This window comes from Callospermophilus lateralis, chromosome 10, assembly GCF_048772815.1.
Source record: "Callospermophilus lateralis isolate mCalLat2 chromosome 10, mCalLat2.hap1, whole genome shotgun sequence".
In the NCBI taxonomy this organism is placed as follows: domain Eukaryota; kingdom Metazoa; phylum Chordata; class Mammalia; order Rodentia; family Sciuridae; genus Callospermophilus; species Callospermophilus lateralis.
Window position 1 is genome coordinate 106,767,203 of NC_135314.1, and position 21,326 is coordinate 106,788,528.

The 21,326-nt window shown below is 40.1% G+C and overlaps 1 protein-coding gene across 17 annotated transcripts in view; it reads left to right on the forward strand.

Annotated features, from left to right (window-relative positions):
• Positions 1–21,326, forward strand: part of Mbnl1 (muscleblind like splicing regulator 1) — a 185,074-nt gene that overhangs the window by 159,105 nt on the left and 4,643 nt on the right. For 11 of the 17 annotated variants that reach the window (XM_076867113.2, XM_076867098.2, XM_076867095.2 and 8 more), the window contains 6 exons: positions 7,497–7,754; positions 8,913–8,966; positions 9,824–9,977; positions 16,989–17,024; positions 17,707–17,801; positions 20,777–20,851. In XM_076867113.2, coding sequence (XP_076723228.1) covers positions 7,497–7,754; positions 8,913–8,966; positions 9,824–9,977; positions 16,989–17,024; positions 17,707–17,801; positions 20,777–20,833 — 654 coding nt within the window. In that variant the 3' untranslated portion in view covers positions 20,834–20,851. Of the gene's footprint in view, positions 1–7,496; positions 7,755–8,912; positions 8,967–9,823; positions 9,978–10,256; positions 12,948–16,988; positions 17,025–17,706; positions 17,802–19,635; positions 19,700–20,776; positions 20,852–21,326 lie in introns of those variants that run through there. The other 6 variants (XR_013155600.1, XM_076867101.2, XM_076867102.2 and 3 more) reach the window with 6 other exon arrangements.

Genomic DNA, 21,326 nt, shown 5'->3' on the forward strand with positions numbered 1-21,326 from the left:
TCCTCCGAGCTGTGCTGCATTGTTGTGGACAGTCTCCTGCATGCTAATGACACTGCTTGGGGGAGGGCGCAGGAAGGGCCGGGAGGGCACACAGTGGTTCACTAATGGCCACTTGTTTGGTTATTTGGAGTTGAAACCCATACTCTATTTTAATATGTATTTTAAACTTTGTGTTTCGTCTGAGGTGAGACTAGCCTAAGTCATTTGGTATATTACCTAATTCTTACCACTCTCTTTTCTCTTTTTATTACACAATTATTACACAGTGAAGAAATCTTAAAAACTTCTGATTCTTTGGATTTGCTTAGAAGAATTGACATGTTTACAGACCCTATGCCATGCTACAAAAAAGAATTCTTAAATTGGAAAACTGACAGCTGAGCATTAATGTTCTGGTGTTGTTAATTAGATGGACTTGGTCTGAGATTCTCAAAACTCCAAGATTCACATTTCAAACATGTAAAATGAGGGGATTGTACCCAATAATCTCCACTTACAACATTCTGTGGATATTGAGGCCATTTTCTTGCTTTTAGCACCAGCCACAATGTTTTGGAACATTTACTTGAAAGTGTACACACACACACACACACACACACACACATCACATGCATGGCATGATCAGGCCATCTGTCTGTCTGTTTATCCACTCATCTATCTTCCTTTTTTCTTTATTATTTTTAAAGACTGTCTTCATGCATTTCCTGTATTATCAACCTAAGACTTTGTGGTAAATACCAGTCACCAATGTGACTTTTAAAATTCCATTTTGTGACCTTCCTAGGAAGTTTTACTTCAATGATTATTTTAGAAAATCACTAAGGTGTGTAGCTACTAGAAAAGTCTGGGTCTTTATGTCCTACCATACTTCTTAGCAAAGAGCTGGTACTGAGGGAAATCATTGTTTGACTTGCTTTTGAAAAGCATAGTAAGTTTGGGTACAAAAGGATAATGAATGAATTACTGCCGAGCATCCAGCAGAGAACGGCTGAGCTTCCTTCAGGTAGAAGCGCCTGAGGAACACCTGGGAAGCCCCTGATCTCCCTGACCAGTCTTCAGGAAAGGGCCACAGGAGAACTGTGCCAGCTTTACACCGCTGTCCAGTCACTGTTTATGTGAAAGAATGAAGGAGTCCTTTAGCCTGTCAGTCCTTCAGTCCATCCTAGAAAGATACACGCCTAGCTGGGCATGGTGGTGCACGTCTATAATCCCAGCAGCTCAGGAGGCAAAGGCAGGAGGATCACGAGTTCAGAGCCAGCCTCAGCAACTTAACAAGGCCCTAAGCAACCCATCGAGACCCTGTCTCTAAATAAAATACAAAATAGGGCTAATGATATGGCTTAGTAGTTGAATGCCCCTGAGTTCAACCCCAGTACCAAAAAAAAAAAAGAAAGATACATGCCCTGTTTAGAGCTTAGCGGGATCCCACAGGGTCACAAAACATGAAATTTTAACTTGAAGAGAAATTTTTAACATGTGCTCAGGTGCCCCTGAGGTCACGTTTACATTCTGAGCAACCAGCTACAAGACAGGAGTCTCGCTCACCCTCCTAGATGCAGTGCAGTAGCTTCAGGCCCAATGAGATTGGAACCACTTAGAGTGATTGCCAGAGTCACAGGGCCTCCTCCGAGGACTTCCTAGTAGGGCTGTCCTGAGGCTCAGGCTGTTTGTTCCCACAAGTCAGCTGATGCCTGCTGCAGGCTCGCTCTGGAGGGGCCAGCGCTGGTTACCTGTGCCTCAGCATTTCATTGTTTATTTCACGTACAGTTATTGTGACTCGGTTGAAAAGTCCGCCTCATCCAGACAGAAAACATCTGCATCTGCGTAGTGCTAAACTGCTCCGAATGGAATTCCCAGCTAATGAAGCCTTTAGGTAGACAGTGATGCTTATCAGAGTAGTTGATGTCACACAGCAGTGGTCAAACCAACCCAGGGTGCTTAGGAAGACGTTAGGTGGCTCTAGGGTCAGTTGCTTCCTTTTCACCTCAGGGGGCTTCATGAGAACATAGCTGTTCCAGGTGAGGCGGGTAAACCTCTTGGTTTCTCCCATTTTCAGTTGAAATTTCCTTGTAAATAAAATCACCCTCGTGCTGCTGCCTTTCTCGACTGGGTGATGGTGACGCAGCTCCGACTCAGGCCTCTGGCTGCCGTGTGCTGCCTCCGTGCATGTGCGTGGCCAGAAGAGTCAGAAGGCTCCTCTGTGGGCCGAGGGTAAGGGGACAGTATTCACCTCGCAGAGCTGAAGAGAGGTCGGAGCTTTCATGAGTTCAGTGGATTTAGCATGATTAGGTGTAAGAGTTTCTATTCAGAGGAGATTAGAAAAGCAGAAGCTTTCAGTGAAACACAAGAGGCTTATTGGCAGGGTTACTTTGCTCTTCTATTTCTGTAGAGAACGTTTGGCTACTGCTTATGTAATATTTTAATTTCTCAAGAAAATGAGAAATCGTACAAGTTTTGTGCACAGGAATTAATCTAGAAAGCACAGTAAAAGCAGCCGTGCAGGTAGGTGAGTGTTCAGCCATCTGGTGAAGGTTGGTTTCTTTTCCTATCCCAGTGGGTTTGCAGGCTTCTCCCTTCACCCAGGAATAACTGGACCCCTGCAAAGTAGGTTTAGTGATTCTTTTGTTGGTCATCCCTACATATTAACATTTGGTTATTTTCATGAAGTCAAATGACAAATTCCCACCATATATATATATATACATATACATATATACACATACATACATACACACACACACACACATATACACACACACACATATATACATATATACACACATATGCACATACATATGTAAGATATAAATTATACTATATAGAAGTATGCTGTGTTCCTGTGTTCTCTGGCATAAATGATAATTATAGGGTCCACTTTAGATTTCAAAGAAAACTTCCCTTTGATCTTAACAGAAACAGAGACAGTTAAAGCAGGTGTCCTTTTCTTCCTTTTTAACGAGAGGAGAACATTGATCAGATTTGTGCAATTATGGAATAACTGACCAAAGCTAGCATCATGTCTTTGGATACATAAAAACCTTATTATATAGTAAATTAAATGAAGTCACTTCCACTGATCACCAGAAGTTTAGGACATGGAGATTTTAATCATTTCTAAATTGAAAGCATAAAAACATTAAACTCACTGATAAAATCACTGATTGTCAGTATTACTTTTTTCCCAGTATTACTGTTTAAAGTGTCATGTTAGCTCAAGCTTAATTGGAAATGAAGGCCACGGTGCCTCCTGCTGAACATGTATGTGTATGTCTTTCAGTAAGTCCCGAATATTGGTCATTTAGTTTAAAACTGACTGCCCCAAATATTAAAATAGACTGAGTCTCTGTCTCTGTTATAATTAGGTCTCTGTTCCTGATTTGGGATGTTATTCTTCAAAAAATGGCTGAGTCAATTACACAAATACGATGAACACAAAGACTGTTGCTTCAAAGGTATCTCTTCTGGAAAAGAAAAAAAGAAAAAAAAACATGCAGATGTCAGTCCATTAACTCAGACGTTGACACTAGTTTCCTTGGACTCCAGCACCTCACTTGCAGAATTAGTTTCCTTAGACTCCAGCACCTCACTTGCAGAATAAGGAGAATACTCCTTATAAAACCTATTATTATTTTGACCATTTGGAAACATGTTTGTCATACTTAAAAAAAGAGATCAAATAACAGAATTGTCTGTCGTCATAGGACTTGTGTGGCATGTTATAAGCTATGAATGCATTATCTCCTACAGTGTTCATGACCTTTTAAAATTGGGCTTAATAGTGTTCTCATTTTGAAGATTCCATAGCTGGCAAAGTGGCAGAATTGGAACCCGCAATCTTAGACTCAGAACTATCTTCTTTCTACTGTATCACTGCCATTTATTTAACAAAAAGAGATTTATTCCTTTCTGTTTTTTTTAATTAACTTCTTAAAAGTGTACAATTGTTTCATAGATGTTTTAGAACTTAAATGTTTTTAGAGAATATCTTTATTGGAATGCTGATTTTTTTACTTGAAAAGCAACCTTTTACCCATTTTCTGTTGATCTTGATAAACTTGCCTGATTCATAAAATAAATTCTGCCTTAATCAGTTGAATAAAAGACTCAATATTCTTTTTGATTGAGTCACATGTTTATCTAAATATATCTGATTGTTTTAATTTAGATTTGAAACCACTTGTGCAACTTTAGATAGTGCTTTCATTTTTTGACTCACCAAGGCCATTCTGCACGTTCATCCTTGGAAATGATCAGAAATTCCTCTATCAGGAATGTATTCTTTATGGTATTATTTGTAGTATGGGAATATTGGAAATAACCTGGGTGTCCTCTGAGGTACCTGTGTTGTGCGAGCTAGTGGATGAATTAGAGGCACCATTCAAGGTGGTCACTGCAGACCATGTTTAGCAGAATGATTAAATGCTCATGCTATGCTGTTGTTGTCCATAGAAGGCCACCAAGTTTAAGTATACTATAATCACACTCTTTAAAAACATGTGCATGTGGAAGACTAGATAAGAAGACAGGGGGAAAGAAGAACCATGATATTGGGGTTTTTACATGTGCCCTACCGTCTCTATTTCAGATTCCCTGTGTGCTAGATCCCATAATCTCTTATTCTGATTTGAATTATGAAGGTAAATTTGTAGAAATCGTTTGTCAATTATATTTTGCTAATGCAATTCTACATCTGAAAGATTTCTTTGGGCATCGGTGCAGTCTAAAGTGTTCTTGAATTTATCGGAGAAAACAGGCCAAACCCGTTATTCAGTCAAGGGGTGGATCCGTTTATTGATGGAGACTGTGGAGGACGGTGTGCTTTAGCTCGAGGAATCCTGTTCCATCTGCAGAAGGACCCAGCAGTGCAGACAGATGTCTAGCACCTGGAAACCCCTCCTGTCCATCTGTCCCGGGGTTCCCTGGGACTTCCACCAGGGCAGGTTTTCCCAGGAGCTTTCCTCTTCCTTCTTTATTTTTTTCAAAGACATAAATAATGTGAGAGTAGCACTCTCAGTATGTTTCTTCTGTCCCATTTCTTATATCAGGGAGAAATTAAATAAAAATTAAAATATGAAACAGCCAAAAGTGCATATCCTACAAAATCATTGGCTTTGAAACCTGAAAAAAGGCTTTGATTTTAGGAAATGCTCTAAACTAATTGCCAAAGATTAAGTCTGCTTAATTATTTTCTGATTTCTTCCTGTATGCATCCCACCGAGGAGTGAAGAGTGTAAAATTGTAATGAACCAGTCCTGAACCTATAGAAATCACACACGTGAAGAACTCACACACACATTCACTCTGGCTTTCTTGTCAGTGTGCACAGAGTAAGTTCAACTGAAAATTGGAGTGTGAGATCTGCTGCCGCTGGTTCCTCTCAAAGCGACTCGGGAAGGTGGGAATCACCAAGAGCTCAGGACAGTGGGGAGAGATCCCTCGTACCTCATCCAGTTCCCTGCTGGACGAGGCCTCCTTGGCATGGATATGCATAAACAGCAAAGGAAGCTTTTTTTTTTTTTTTTTTTTTTTTTTTTTTAATGCTGTGGCATTTGCTCAGCATGAGCCTGGTATATGGGCGTCAGCTACTGCTTCTCACTGAATTTGGTGCTCCTTCTCTTGGCTCTGGTCAGGTACCGGGAATCTGTTCGAGGAAGCTCCACCACTGACTCTGAGGCTCTGCCAGAGAGGGGACAGTCATGCTGCAAAACAGCTTGGCCACTTTTGCTTTTTAAATTATGAACTTCCTGGTTATGCTTTTCCCCCTCCCATTCAATAAAATAAATACAGTACTAAAAGTTGCTCTTTTATAACTTCCTAAGTCCTCTCTGTACTCTGAGTGGCTCTCAAGAGTGTCTGTCTGGCACATGGTAGTGAATTATTCAATAAATTTTGAAAAATTAAATAAATTGAATGAGGTGATGAATGGAGTTGGCGGGGCCGTGCTTGCTGAATACAAAGCTTCGGCCGGCTGACATCGCCCGGTGGTGCGGGCTGTCATTCTGGTGGTGTTCTTAGGATCTAGTGTGGTGCAAGCTGTGGAGTCCTCCTTTTTTTTTTTTTTCCAAACATTTTTAAAAAATCTCTTTATTTTGTTTCATTTATTTTTATGTGATGCTGAGGATCGAACCCAGTGCCTCACCTGTGTGAGGTAAGGGCTCTACCACTGAGCCCCTGCCCCAGCTCCTGTGGAGTTCTTCTTAGGAAGCACTTTCCTCAGTACTAAGATGTGAATGTGCTGGGGGAAGCAGCAGGTTTGAAGGCAGTCATTTATTGATGAAAGTCAAAGAAAACCTTTACTTTTAAAATCGTAACAAGGTTAGTTTGTCTTTCTTGCTTGACTCCAAAATAAAGTGCCCCATCTGCATTGCGCACTCTGTGGAAGATCTGGAAGCACAGAGCTGTTTCCTTGCAAGCCTGTGCTTCCAAAGCTTTGGCCAAGTTTGAAACAGGAGCATGTAAACAGTGCCAAGGCCTTTCTGTGATTGAGAGCGCCCCCTGGTGGTGAAAACATCAAACTGTCCCCAGTGAAGATGGCAAATGGTAATGAGTCGAATCTGGCCCATCAATAAGAAATGATCCATTTTCACCTTTTCCATGCCATCCCCGTGGAGAAATTAACAGATATAAAACAAGCAGATGATAACACAACCAAGTATTTGTCCATATGCTTTGTGTAGCTCCCACGTGAATCTCTAGTGATCAGAAATAACTCCTAGGAACGAGGTAGTTAAAAGCGTTCAGATTTGGTTTACTTTTCACTTGGAAATAATTTCATATTTACACAAAAGTTGCAAAAACAGATCCCAAAGTTTCCACCTACCGACCTAAATATTAACATCTTATATCACCATGCTATTTATAAAACCAGAAAGTCTGCATTGATGTGCTGCCCTTAACCCATCCTCAGGTCCAAATCAGGCTCCACCAGCTGTCCTACCACTGGTCCTGTCTGTGGCTCCCAGGTTGTCCCATCTCTGACGGGGTCTTGGTTTTGCTTTGTTTTATGAGCATGACAGTTTGAAGGGCACTGGTTGGTTATTTTGTAAAATATCCTGCACACAGTTTGGGGTTTCCTCATGGTTTTTTTAGGTTGTGAAGCTGTGGCCCTCTCATTGTTAGATGCGTGATGATGTCCTTGTGTCTCATGATGGGTGATGTTAACTTTGTTCACTTGGGTCAGGTGGTGTCTGCCAGGCTAGGTCTGTGAAGTTACTCCGTAATTCCCTTGGTAATTGCTAAGAATATCAACATGATGTGATGAAGGGTTGCCATGGCTGAATCACGAATGCATTTTCTTTCTCAGGGCATTTTTCCTAAATGGGGTTGTGATTTGCATACTAAACTGGGCACCACTGAAATTTTGTTGCACTGTTTTGCAGTCATCTTTTGCCTGTCATCTATGCCTTCTGCCACCCGTTTTGACCATGAAGGCACAGTTTCTGGAAAGGTCCTCCTTGTTCATGTTGACTGAACCCCGTGCATTTAATGCCCCCCAGGTATGTCGAGAGTACCAGCGTGGCAACTGCAACCGAGGAGAGAATGATTGCCGGTTTGCCCACCCTGCCGACAGTACGATGATTGACACCAATGACAACACAGTCACCGTCTGTATGGATTACATCAAAGGGAGATGCTCTCGGGAAAAGTGCAAATACTTTCACCCTCCTGCACATCTGCAAGCCAAGATCAAGGCTGCCCAATACCAGGTCAACCAGGCTGCAGCAGCACAGGCTGCAGCAACCGCAGCTGCCATGGTGAGTGGGGCCAGCAGCCCTCCCCGTGGGCGTTCAGGAGCCCGGGGAGCAACTGTATCTGACTACAGGCTGTTCATTTATTAACCTTTTCCTTTTTGAATCTTTGCTGAAGATATGTTTGTTCAGGTATCCCAGACAATACATAAAGAAGTTACCGCTCGCAGAAGTGAGGCTTGCCCCTCCGGTGGTTGAGATTGCTCCTACTCTTGGCCTGACTCTTAATGTCTGTCTTATTCTGGATGTAGGGTTTCTGAAATCCCCGCTTTGTAAAGAACCACCTGTCTCCTTTCCAATTGAACCATATTGCCGTTTCCGGTCTTATTTCTGTGTGCCGTCCAATCAGCCACTCTGCCCTTTGGTGTGTTCTTTTGCACATCAAACTTCCTTTTAGTGTATTATCTGACTTTGAACAAGAACATAATCTGGAACTATTTAGGAGAATCACGTCCACCAAATTGTTTTCAGAATTAGCTACAGGATTTGGAATAGTGCGCTATCTAGATCGGCAGAAATGATACTGTGGCATAAACATAACCATAAAGCTACAGAAGCTCGACTCTGCCATTATACAGACAGGAGGAAGCTGTCTTCAGCAGTTAAAAGACTGCTTAGAGTAGATCCCAAACCACTCTCCAAAGGTGAATTTAATGGGACCTAATGGCTGAGTTTAATGAGTCCATTTTTTGTTCTTTGCTTAGCTGTTTTAATGTTGTCCTTTTTTTTACATAAATATATGCCTTAATCTCCAAAATGCCCATAAAAATATTGCTGTGCAGTATTTTATAGCACAGTGAAATGACGGCGGGAGAGATCTTTTCTGTGTTTGTTATGGATACTTGAGCAAAAATACAGAAGGCCGACTCTCTCCTGTTCTCCTTCTTTCACTCTTTTTTTTTTTTTCTGTTAGAGTATCTCGTTTGTAATTAACTACAAAGAGGAGTTATCCTCCCAATAACAACTCAATAGCGCCTTTATTGTGCATGCTTAGTCTTGTTATTCGTTGTATATGGCATTCCGATGATTTGTTTTTTTATTTGTTTTTTCTCACCTACCCAATGCACTGCTGCCCCCATGATGCACCTCTGCTTGCTGTTTATGTTAATGCGCTTGAACCCCACTGGCCCATTGCCATCATGTGCTCGCTGCCTGCTAATTAAGACTCAGTCGGCTGTCAAATCACTGAAGCGACCCCTCGAGGCAACCTTTGACCTGGTACTATGACCTTTCACCTTTTAGCTTGGCATGTAGCTTTATTGTAGATACAAGTTTTTGATTTTTTTATTTATTTTTTTTTTACCAATTTAAAAATATATAGATTCATTTTTCTGTTATAAAGATGTAAAGTACAAAGTACAATGAAAAACTGAGTGTGGTTTCCTGACAAAATGAGTGGAATACTGTAATCTGAGTACAGAGATGGATATCGTGCAGGGAGACGCTGAAAGCCCAGCAGCCCACATTCAGTTTAACCACATTGTAAATGTTCTAAATGAAATACCTGGAGGACTATAGGGTGTATTTTTTGACTGTATATTTATGTACCTGTTTGGTTAGCATGGCTTTAGTGATAGAATGATCTACTTTTCAGTATTTCTAGTTGAGTATTTGAGGGAAACAGTTGCATGTTCTGGGACATCTGCATGTGTAGGCGGGAGGGGACAGCGGGGGTCGGTGTTACTCCCTGTTGCAGTCACTCTGCACAATTAACTCTTAACATCGCTTGTCCCTGTCGACGCTCATGGAGCTCGCAGTGCAGCTTCTTCTTCCCCCAAATCAGTGGCTTCCCCCTGAAAGCCTGAAGCATTATGGGACTTGAAACCCGTAACACACCGTAACGCGTGCTGTCCTACCGGTGGGGATTGTTGTGGGCAAAAATAATGCTTCCTTTAAAGCTTTTATCTTGCTTTGGTACCTTTGATTTTTTTTTGTGTACTGGACTCCCCTGGGTAGTTAAGTGCTCTGCTGTGTGCTTGCTCAGGCTTCCTAACAAGTGTAGCCTTCGACTGATTTCTCTTTTTTCTTTTTCTCTTTTTACTGGTATTTGTTTTTTATACTCATTCACTAAACAGGGAATTCCTCAAGCTGTACTTCCCCCATTACCAAAGAGGCCTGCTCTTGAAAAAACCAACGGTGCCACCGCAGTCTTTAACACTGGCATTTTCCAGTACCAACAGGCTCTGGCCAACATGCAGTTACAGCAGCACACGGCGTTCCTCCCACCAGGTAAGGGGCCCGTAGGCCAATGCACCTGCCAACCTTGCAGCCCCGAGTTAGAGAGGTAGCCCACCCCCTCTGCTCCCCATCCTAGATAAGGGGTACGGTAAGGTAGTCAGCAGTGAAATCTAGCTGAAGATGTTCCTTAAAAACTAAGAGCTTTAGCTTAATGAAACCTGCAGTCAGGGTCCGTGTTGTTTTATAGATTTGTTTTTGTGTTATTTGGAATTGAAATATGGTTCTCTTCTCTTTTTTCTCTTTCCTCAACACTGTCATATGTCTGTCAAGCTATCTTATGATTCTTTTCAGCTGTAAGACCCCTTTGCCTTCATGATTACATAGGAGTTCATTTGAATTATGTGAAATGACTCAAATTTGATCATTTTTCAGCATTTTTGTTTTCAAAGTGGGCAATAAAAAACCAATTATGGTTCCAGAGCTCTGAAAACATGCTTTTCTTAGTAGCAATTAATACGTTGCTCAAAATTATTATTGCTCATACACTATCATGGAAAAAATATCTCTAGGTGACAATGATGTTTGCATTTATTATTGAGGTATAGATCTGTGATTCCAGTTCACATTCCACTTTGCTCACACATATATACTCTACAGTTATTCACCTGGACCAAGGGTTAAAAACACAAGCTGACAACTCATTTACACTCAGGGAACTTTGCTGCTTTTTCACACTCAGGGTTTATTTCAGAAAATCCACGCTAAACTTAGTAATCTGCAAGTTAACAGCCAGGCACTCTAAATCTCATCTTTCTCTCCACTTTTTAACCTTCCTTAAAAAAAAAAACAAAAAAAAAAAAACATGAGTGTAGAATTTTATTTATTCAATAAAATAATTTTACTAATTAAATCAGTAACTAGGTGTTAATGTCAAAGATCCAGTCCCTTATGCCGTATTGACAGTGCATTTGGTTTCTAATGCTATGAGAGAATGTGATGATTTGTTTTTAATTTGTGAACAAAAGAATATACTCACATTAATTTTTACTGGTTAGTGCAGCTTTTACATAGTGCATCTTTGAAAACTGGCTGTCTGTATGTAGTAAGAGTCAGCTAACTAGAATATCATGTTCCCTGCACAATGGACAAAATGATCTTTATACTCATGAAATAACATCTATCCAGTTGCAGTTTGTCCCTGTTAAATAAAAAAGGAAACAGTTTTGGTTTATAGCATATTTGTTGCATTCTGAGGGAAAATTCATGTTTTATACCTTTGTTCCCAACATACGTTTTTTGGAAACCTCCATAAATTAATCTTTTTGCTTTTTGTAAGTTCTCCTGCCCCTAGATTTTTGTTGTTTCCAACAAAAAATCCATCAAATTTTGTATACTCAGATCACTCAACAAAGTTTGGAGGAATTACAGGTGACTATCATAATTTCTTTGAAGAAATTTTAAAATTTATTTTTGTCAGTTTACTTCACTGAATAAAACATTGTCATTAGAAATGACAGTTTCCCTATTTAAAATCTAAAAATAAAAACAAATTTATCTTCCTCCATATGCTATCTAAAGGAAATGGAAATAACCCGTCTCATCAGATGAGTTTTGCATTTGTTTCTGCAACAATATTCAGTTGACTGTACTCTTTCCTAAGTGTAGCCATTGGTCGTATAATATGTATGACCCCTTATTTATGACCTGAATATCTCCCTGACAGCTTTTAGCCTGTGGACAGAGCGAGATAAGGTACAAATTGATGTTAGGAAAGAGTCAAGTGAGGGAAAACAGCAAACACATTCATAAGTCAGATTCAATCGTCCCTCTGTTCCTGAAAGTTAAGCATTGCTAATTTAAATAAAATGTGCTACAGTATCTTGAAAAATTAAGATGGATTCACATTTTTCATTTATGATGCATTTTGTATCAGAGATAGTCTATTCTGGATATATGTAGTTAAAAGTTGCAATTAATATAAAACTATTTTCAGAGTCATATTGAATAACCATTAGTTGCAACCTAGCTTTAAAGTGTTAAGGCTTCAGGTTAATCTATTTATTAGTCTCGTAACCAGAAGCAGGTAACTGCCTTGTGAGTCTTTAAAAATACTGTGAGGGGCACAGGGAGCCATGGGGTCTGGGAGGTGCCCAGGAGCACAAGCCAGTCTCAGGATGGTCAGTGTTCACACAGCCCTATGGCCTGGAGGAAGGTCTGCTGGCAGGTGGCACCTGTGTGCATGGCAGACCCCCTATGTCTCCATTTACATCCTAGTGTATACCACAGGGAGAGGTGGGTAGCTGGGTCTGTGCCCCCTAGGGCTGGCCAGATGCACACACCCACCCAATAGTGTTGCCCTTATGTGCAGTGTTGCCAGATCTAGTGATTTTCCCCCAGAGATTCTGGACGTTTGTGTGTTCATATATGAAAATTTTAGGAACATTTTGACAACTAATTCAATTAAAAAAAAAAAAAAACACCCCTGAGAACTAAAGGAAATCCTCCTACCATAGATTCATAAGTGATCTCATGTGTAATAACTGGGAGTAAATGAGTGAGTTTATTTCCCAAAATCTTAAGTTAACCTGTATGCAAATAGTCCAGAAGCAGCACAGAGCTGAGTAGACTTCTGACCGCTGTGTAGCAACTGGGAAGGGTCCTCCCAAGGTGTTGTTGGGACTGGGAAGAAAAAGGAAGTCATTTATTTTTTACATCTCAGATTTTTAAAAGTCTGTAGTCTGTTGAATCGAAAATAACCACAGAGATATGTAGGCATATTTCATCCAAGTCACAGTGACACATGGTTGATAAATCCTTAAGGCAGCTGACTGTATACAGGGAGAAGGATGCTGGCAAAACAGTCAGGGCTCAGGACTGGGGTTGTAGCTCAGTGGTGGAGTGCTTGCCTAGCGTGGGAGGCACTGGGTTCTATCCTTGGCACCACATAAAAAAATAAAGTGATTGTGTCCGTCTGCAACTACACTATTAAAAGTAAAAAAAAAAAAAAAAAAAAAAAAAAAATCAGGGTTTAATGGCAACCCAGCCAATTGGCTAAGAAAAATTGCTAGATTCAATGACTTTAAGAACAGACTTGTCCTTCGTGGCGTCCACCCACTGCACACACAAGTCCTGTGTGTCCACCAGCGCTCCTTCAGTCCTTAGCTCCCTCTTCCCTTTCCTCTCTTTGGCCTCCCCTCCCATCACCTTTCCCTCTTCCATCCATCCATCCTTCCATTCATTCAGTCAGCAAACATCTGGTCTTACCCCACGTTTTGTGTCCCATGTTTACCCCAGGGATTGCAAACTCAGTTCTCAGGGAGACTCTAGGATCCAGAAATGTTAAAGAAAATCTAGTGTGCATCCTATAGGGGAGGATAGAAGCTAGAAGCCCGTGCCCCTGTGTCCTCAGACCTAGCTGTTTCTTACTTTTGTTCCAGGACTCTCCAATCTAGTGGTCACACCTCATGCCGAGTCACCTGTGTTCCATGATCTCGTTTTCCCCTCCAGCAATATCGAAAGGTTGCCTTATCACTCCAGTTTTAGCAGTGAGCAGTCTAGGACCAACAAAGGCCCAGCAGTTTACCTACAAGTTAAATGATTTACAAGGTTTAGCTAGAACTTGAACTCAGGCCAGGGGACGTGGGTTAGTCTCAGTATCTGTGAGCTTATGACGAAAATATCAACACAATGACTCAGGAGAATGGAACCAGCCCTTACTGAGCACCTAACTTCCTGAATAATGTCTCATGCCCTCCATTTTATTTGAAGACAAATATTAAATGAAATTCACATTGAATTTTTTTTCAATTTTAGGTATATTCTGCTCTTTTTAAAACTTTATCACTCTTCAGGACTAAATTGATAATTGATGCAGATAATCTAGGGCCTTCTTAGGATGTAGATATGAATTTAATTTCACCCTGTAATGAGAGTATGTCAGAAATACCATTTTATTTACATTGTTTCTTTTTCTTGAATTTAAATTAAGCACAACTCTAAACTCCAAGTTTCCTTCCTGGGAGGTAAGAGGCATTATAGGCCTCCTCCCTCTGACATCCTCCTCTCTCCTGATCCCACCTCAGGGTGAGGCCTGTGCAGCCCATGATCCCAGCTGACCCCCCCTTCTCCATTCTCCAGCCACCAGGGCTCATTGGTGATGCAATCATTGCAAGCCGCCAGAGCTCTGTAAGACAGGTCCCCTGGGCTCTGAACCTGCTTAGGTAGGAGCACCCCGCCCTTAAGGTCCTGCTCCTGTGGGCCATTGTGAAAGCATGGGCTTCCTGCACACCTGCATAGCTGCTAGTGGCCTCCACAGGGCCTTGAGGACCTTTCCGCTGGTCACCCGTTGCCATATCTGCCTGCCTGAAGCACATCCGTCCTCTCCCTCCCCAGCACACCTCCTTCGGTCCGTGTGGGCTTTGGCTTATATACCACTACCAGAAAAAAGGGACCGAAGGCCAGGAGACTTCCTCAGGGGTTGGGGCTGCAGGGTGGGGTGGGGGGACATAGAAGACAAAAGATATCCAGCTTGTCACTTTCATTACGATCAGTAAATGTAAATATAATAATTTATACTTATATAATTACATATCAATAAAAGTTTATAATAAAAATAAAAAGGTGCTACTTATTTGGGATATGAGTTTTGATAATTCAGTTGTGACTTTACTCCTAAAATGATAGACATTAATTTTAGAAGATTTAAAATCACTTTTAATTCTTATAATAAACCTAAAGAGAACTGAATTATCGCATGGAAATTCCAACTTCCCAACCAAGCCTTATTACGATTCTTTTTCTCTCTTCTACTTCTTTCCTTTCTCCTTAACATAGTTTTAAATGTGCATACATTTCATTTTAAATTAGCTTCCTCTTGTTTTTCCTGCATCTTCACACAGATCAATTAAAAATTTAATTAAAAACACCGTGTAACTAAAACAGCACATTTCACAGAAACACACCATTCTGTTGTGCAAATATCTTTGTAAGGGAAATTGGAAATAGACAAATACATTCACTTAAATTTTGCCTTGTACTGAAAACTGAGGAAAAATTTAAATTGGCTCTTTGTGCCTCTTTATTAGTAAATGAAACCATTTGAAGTAAAGTTGGATATTATGGTCATTTCACAAGTGCTTTTTGCTCATGGTAAGAGGGTCCTACAGCATTATGTCTCTGTATTTGTGAGTTTCTGCACCCTGGCTAGTATTTTCATTGCTGCCTGATGTTTATTTGCCGCAAATCCCTCTCAGAACTGTGTGCACTGGTTATGATGGTAATGAGGAAGATAAGTCAAACCGAAGCTGAACTCATAAAAGCTCTAGGGCTCTAGAGAGATGGCGTAAGGTAACCTCCTTTCAACATGTGTAGGCTTAATCACAGGGGCTGGAACACCGTGGTCAGACTGCAGCATAATGGCAAACAGTCAATTTAGAACCAACAGCCTGCACAGAACCTAAACTGGCTTTAGGATTCCTTAAAATACCACCTTACTCTTCAGCTTTTCTTTCCCAGTCCTCTTACCCTACCATTAGGGGGAGATGGTTCACAAAATCTAGACCCAGTATTCATTTTGCTTGCTCTTCTGTCTCAAATTAACTTCTGTATAATTATTGGCTTGTTTCTGTTGTCTTTCACAAGTCTTTATTCAGTAGTAGTAGCAAATGACAGAGATAGTCCAGTGTCTTAAATAACACCTGTCGATACCACATGACTCCTGAAGGGTGCCTCCCTAGACCCTCCTGAGGTTGATCACTGATCTTGTGGCCACATTCTAACTGTGAACACAGACTAACTGGCAGCTGGGACAGGGGTTCCAACTAAGTAGTCCCAGCCTCAGCTAAGTCCTCAGTGGCAGCTTTGTTTTGTAAGGCCACCTCTCACAAGACTCAATTGGCAGATTTTTTTTTTTTCCTAACAAATGTTCATCCCAGATGCTGCTAGTATTTAAAAAGGATGTGCCAAGATTTAGATAGAAATATAAAAATCATTTGATATTTTGAAGCCTAGAAGTCTAAAATAAACTCTTAGAAAGAACAGTAGATCTCCATATGGGAAAGTGCCCTGTTCATGGTAAAAAAATAAATAGATTTCCAATATTTCTATGTCAGAAAGAACAGGAGCTATATGTGGAACATTTATTTTTACTTATCATGGTCAAACAATTGTGAACATTGATGCTAACGCTCCGTATATGATACGTGCATCTTCATTATTTCCCACTCAGGGATTTTATTGAAGTCTAATTAGCAATTTCTTATGTGTGAAAGTTTGTAAAACATTGGCTACTCAGGAATCTTGAGGCTCTAAACCAGCAATGAAAACCAGCTTCTTTTCCCTACCAAGTAAACCCACTGGAGACTTAACTTCTATTCCTCCTTTAGTGCTTTTTCTTCATTTTAATTCCTAAGTAAGGCAATAAAGAAGTCTCACTTTCTTTTTATGTATAGTTGATTGCTTGATATCCCTCCAAATAAAATTCCTGTATGGATGCCCCCAGCCCCTTTGTGTCTGTGTGGTTGGTGCTACAGTGAACAGAGGAATAAAGCTCAGGGAATTTAAATAAATGTTTTGGTCTTGTCACATTGTTAAGTCAGTTTTTTGTGCATTGATATTTAGCATTTTAATAATAAATAATATCTCAAATTATTTAGCATGTGTTCGATCTAAAGAAAACGTTAATACATTCATGTGTCAAAGTCAGAAATAGCAAACAGCCAGATGGCTAGGAACCAGATTTTAAAAAAGCCAATTTCAAATATTATTTTCAAAAGAATTAAGCAGGTTTAAATTTTTCCAAATACTTTCCTGATAGGCGGTAATTAAGAGAAACAAAGTGTACAGGCACACAGTTAACCGGCCTTTATTCTTCACTCGAGACTAGTTCTGATTGATCACTGTGCTGTTGTATGATTTGATTGTGCTGACAGTTACATGCCACTGTCCCATAATAACAATTTTTCTTCTTTGTTCAAATGAATTTCCTAATTACACGTGTGATGGGATGTTTTAATTCTTTTCCCTTTTCAAATCCACCTTCCTGTTGCAATGCATGATGGGCAGGCTCAATATTGTGCATGACACCCGCTACAAGTGTTGGTAGGTGCCAGCTTTGTTTCTTGATTATCTTAAACCTATGGTGCACCTCACAGCCCCTCAAAATCCACTGCTAAGTTTAACTTGATCTATTGGGCAAGTCCATTCCCTTTTACTAACACCTGTCAATTAAATGCCATTTTCTATTTAATTGACATGGACTCACATCAATGTTTTCTTTACACACAACAGTTTCCTTGAATCACCTTTGGTGGATTTTGATTGGACTATGAGTTCTGGTGTGTAAAAAAAAAAAATCTATCTCATAAAAGTAATAAACTGTATATTTTTGTAATAATAAATAATAAAAATAGACTTTTACTCAAACAGATAACTGAATATATGAAGTAAATACCTGTATTTTGACTTAGATTTTGAATGTCTGTTGAACACTATATAAAATTCTTGTTTTTGACTTAGCAAATTAAGCCTGTTTGTGTCAATTTTCTTGATTTGATGGTAACAAGCTTTTTTTCCCCTTTTTTTTCTCTTCCATCCCCCACCCCTTCTCTCCTTGGAATGTTGTCCTGCTTTGCGCTGTGCATGTCACTCGCTGGTGATGATGTCCTGTCACATGGCTTCTTGCTCTGATAAATACCATGCCCCATGACCTCTCCGTGTTGCCATGGTTTCCATATCGCTACACTCTTCTGTATGTTTGCTTATATGATTTTCCCTCCGAAAGTTCCCATGGTGCACGGTGCTACGCCAGCCACTGTGTCCGCAGCAACAACATCTGCCACAAGTGTTCCCTTCGCTGCAACAGCCACAGCCAACCAGGTTTGCTAATTTACAGCTTTGTTTCTTAAAAACCAACTCGGATAGGGCTCCATCCCGCAGCCTTGGCGCACGCGGACCTCCCGCTGAGCTCCGTGGGTGCTGTGTGCGCGAGGGCTGTGGAGGGTGCTTTGAGAAGCATGGGGTTTCAGAGATACCTCTTGTTGGCCTACACATTCTCTCTACGATGAGCAGCAGAATGCTTTTATGCCATTTATAAGTGCTCCAAAGTTGTCGCAGCTCCGTTTCTGAAGCTACTAAAATGGTATTTACACAAGCAATTCTCATTTGGTCTCAGCCGATTGTGCAGGCATTTTGACCAATCAAAAATGAAGACAGTTTTAAGATTTGGGTTTTTTTTTTTTTTTGGAAAAACATTTGGTATGTTCAGTCCTCAGTTCTTAACTAAATTCTTACAAAAAGGAAGGTCCTTAAATGTATTGCGTATGCCACAAATGACCCACTCTTGTAAATAGTTTGATATAAAATTATTATAATTTGATTTATTTGACAAGCACATTGCATAGTCAAAATTAGTTAAGTTTAATCACAGCTTCTCTAAGCTTTGATTCTCTTATGTTAAGCAAAAAGAAAAAAAAGCTAAGTGCTGTTATTTCTATAATTACCCTGCATAAATGCTGGCGATGTATGAATGATAAAAGAAATCAAGTAGGGTAAATTGACAGACATTCTATGTTCCATACAAGTTTGTAGGGCAGCAGTTATGCAAGATACTTTTATGTAAAAGTAATCTATTTAAGAAATTTAAGTGTTATGATGTACAAGGGTGACTATTTAAAATAAAATTATTTAAAATATTTGAAATTCAAAACCTGCCACTGATTCCACCAGTGTTTCCTAAGCCCATTTATAAACATGTTCTAGAAAATACCGGTTGAGTTAAAGTCACGTTTATATAAAGTAAGTCTGAGCTTTGAATATTTAGAATGTTTTGGCTGAAAGAGTTCAGTGGCATTGGTACTATATGAAAACAGCTAAACCCAATTTCAGATAACCCACCGACTAAGGTTAAACGGTACCAAATGAGTCTCAAATAGACCCGTGTCAGGTGAGATTCCACATGTCACCCCTTTAGAAGAGAGACCAATTAAGAGTCATCTGAACTTGTGGTTACTCCTCTGAGGAATGGCCACCCCTATTTCTACAATACATCATATAAAATTGATGAACTTTAAGCTATTAGTATGGCCATTAAAAACTTTCAAAAGCATAATGCCAAAATGGACTTATTTTAAAGTTTCAGACGAGTTTTAAGCATTTCTTGGCAAAGAATCATCAGATTTTCAGAAGCTTGTCAAAATAGCCCTGGATTTACGCTAACACATCAGACTCATTTACAAGAATGCTGGGTGGTGCAGATGTGGCATGTTAGTGAGCAGCATTTGGCTGAGATATCTTAATGGATTCAGTGCCATCCACTGTGGCCCAGATCTTTGGTGCCGACCTCTCGCGTGTGTCCCACGCATGACTGTAGAATTGCTGGTGTAAGCAGAACTATAGCAAAGCCAATTTCAACATGCCCTTGGCCACCTGGGTTGTAGGGGACACTTTACTTTTTGCATTGTGCTGTGACCATTTCATGCATAATCTTGGGTCTTCATACTATTTTACAACCAAACAAAAGAAAAGGGAATGGATATATATATACACACATATATTATATCTACATATACATACATATGTATATGCCTACAGTACATTAGCAATGCTGGGAATAGCTGATGCCACAAACTGCAGCCTGCATGCATGCAGAGGTTTCTAGCTGGCCCTTCATCTGCATCGATTGGTGTTGAAGGTCCTTGGTATGTTTCGACAGCCCCATCCTTGATGCTTCTACACTGTTGGGTGCAGCATCCTGTCCTGCAGCAGCAGGAAAAATGGTATGAGAAGCTTCATTATGCTTGGAGCACATTTTCGTGCCATTTGCCAGTGCCGTAAAATTGTGTAAAAATGTCAGCTAAGAAATGGAAATAAAATAGGGTCCTATTAATACGCACTCCAGACTGTGGGTTGTAGTGTGGTGAATCAGCCTAGGATGTCTAAATCGAAACAACAAAAAAATGCCTTCACGTATGTGATTTCATTATTCTCCCATCCACCTTGCTGAAATGGGACGTGTCATTTTATAGATTAGAGAAATTAGTTGCTTAGAGTAATTAGTTGCTTTGCACGAGGTCACACAGCCAGGAGACGGATTGTGAGTGTCAGAACCCAAGCTCCCAGCCTCTGACAGCCTCAGTCTGTTGGGCTGCCTCTCCCAGGCTCGGAGCCTTGAATTTGGGTTTGGAGGAAAATCAAGTCGCAAATTCAAAGTTCTTGGCTTTGGGGACTATTGAAATAAGTAACCCCTATATTGGTTTCTTATTGTATTTCTCTGACGTTTTCTAATTCTCTTGCCTGTTTAAAATACAGTAAGATGTGCAATCAAGATTCAAAGATGGCTCTAAGGCAAACCTGCGCTCCTAGTTCTTTTGACATACTCCTTTATAATTCTTACCTGGTATCGTTAATTTGGGGTGGGGAGCTAAATGCCCTAATTCCAATGAAAATGTTAGAAATTTGGTTGCACAAAAATAGGCAAGTCATCTCCTCTCTGATTTCTATATTATTACTCAATAACCGAAACCGCAGGGGTGCGTGTGTGTGTGTGTAGGCCAACAAAAAGGGATTCTTTCAATTACTGCTCTGCATGAATTTTTGGTAGTTTTACTTCTCTTACTTCCTAAAAACTGGTAACATCTATAGAATAGTATTTAACACAAAAATTAAAAAACAAACTGAGTCGCTACTCTGGCATTGAAGTTGACATTAACGTACTGTTATGTTGACCAGATGAGGACTGTCACCTCGCAGCTGAATCTCACTGTTCTTTAAAAATTTAATAATAATTTGTCTTCATCTCTTGGTTGTTGGCTTGCTTGCATGGATCATTCATTAAATAATCTTTTATTTGCTAGATACCCATAATATCTGCCGAACATCTGACTAGCCACAAGTACGTTACCCAGATGTAGAATTGTCACCACTGAACAGTAAGTGCATTATCTGATGTACAGTCGCGTATTCGTGGTGGGCTTTTAAGATGGCAGTTTTGTAGTGCACTTAAAATTGTATAAAACTTAGAGAAAATATGAATATAGAGCTCCTATTTTTATCTTAGGTAGTTTATGAAGAATTTCATCATACAAATTTATAGTCAAAATGTCAGTATCACTTAAACATACAAAATACTGAAGGGTAATCATTTTCTTATTTCTTATTAGAAGTAAGCACAAGCATGAAAGAAAAAAAAATATGTCTTAAAAGTAATTAGAAGGTGTGGGCTAATTGGGGCAAACCTTTCCTTAAAGGCCCAGACAGCAGGTATCTGGGTTGGCTTGGTCCCATAATTCTGTTGTGGCTGTTGACTCTGCCCCACTGAGCAGGGAACTTGGATGTGGCCGTGTTCCAAGACAAGTTGGATTTTTTTTTTTTTTTTTTTTTTTTTTTTTTACAGGCTAGATAGTA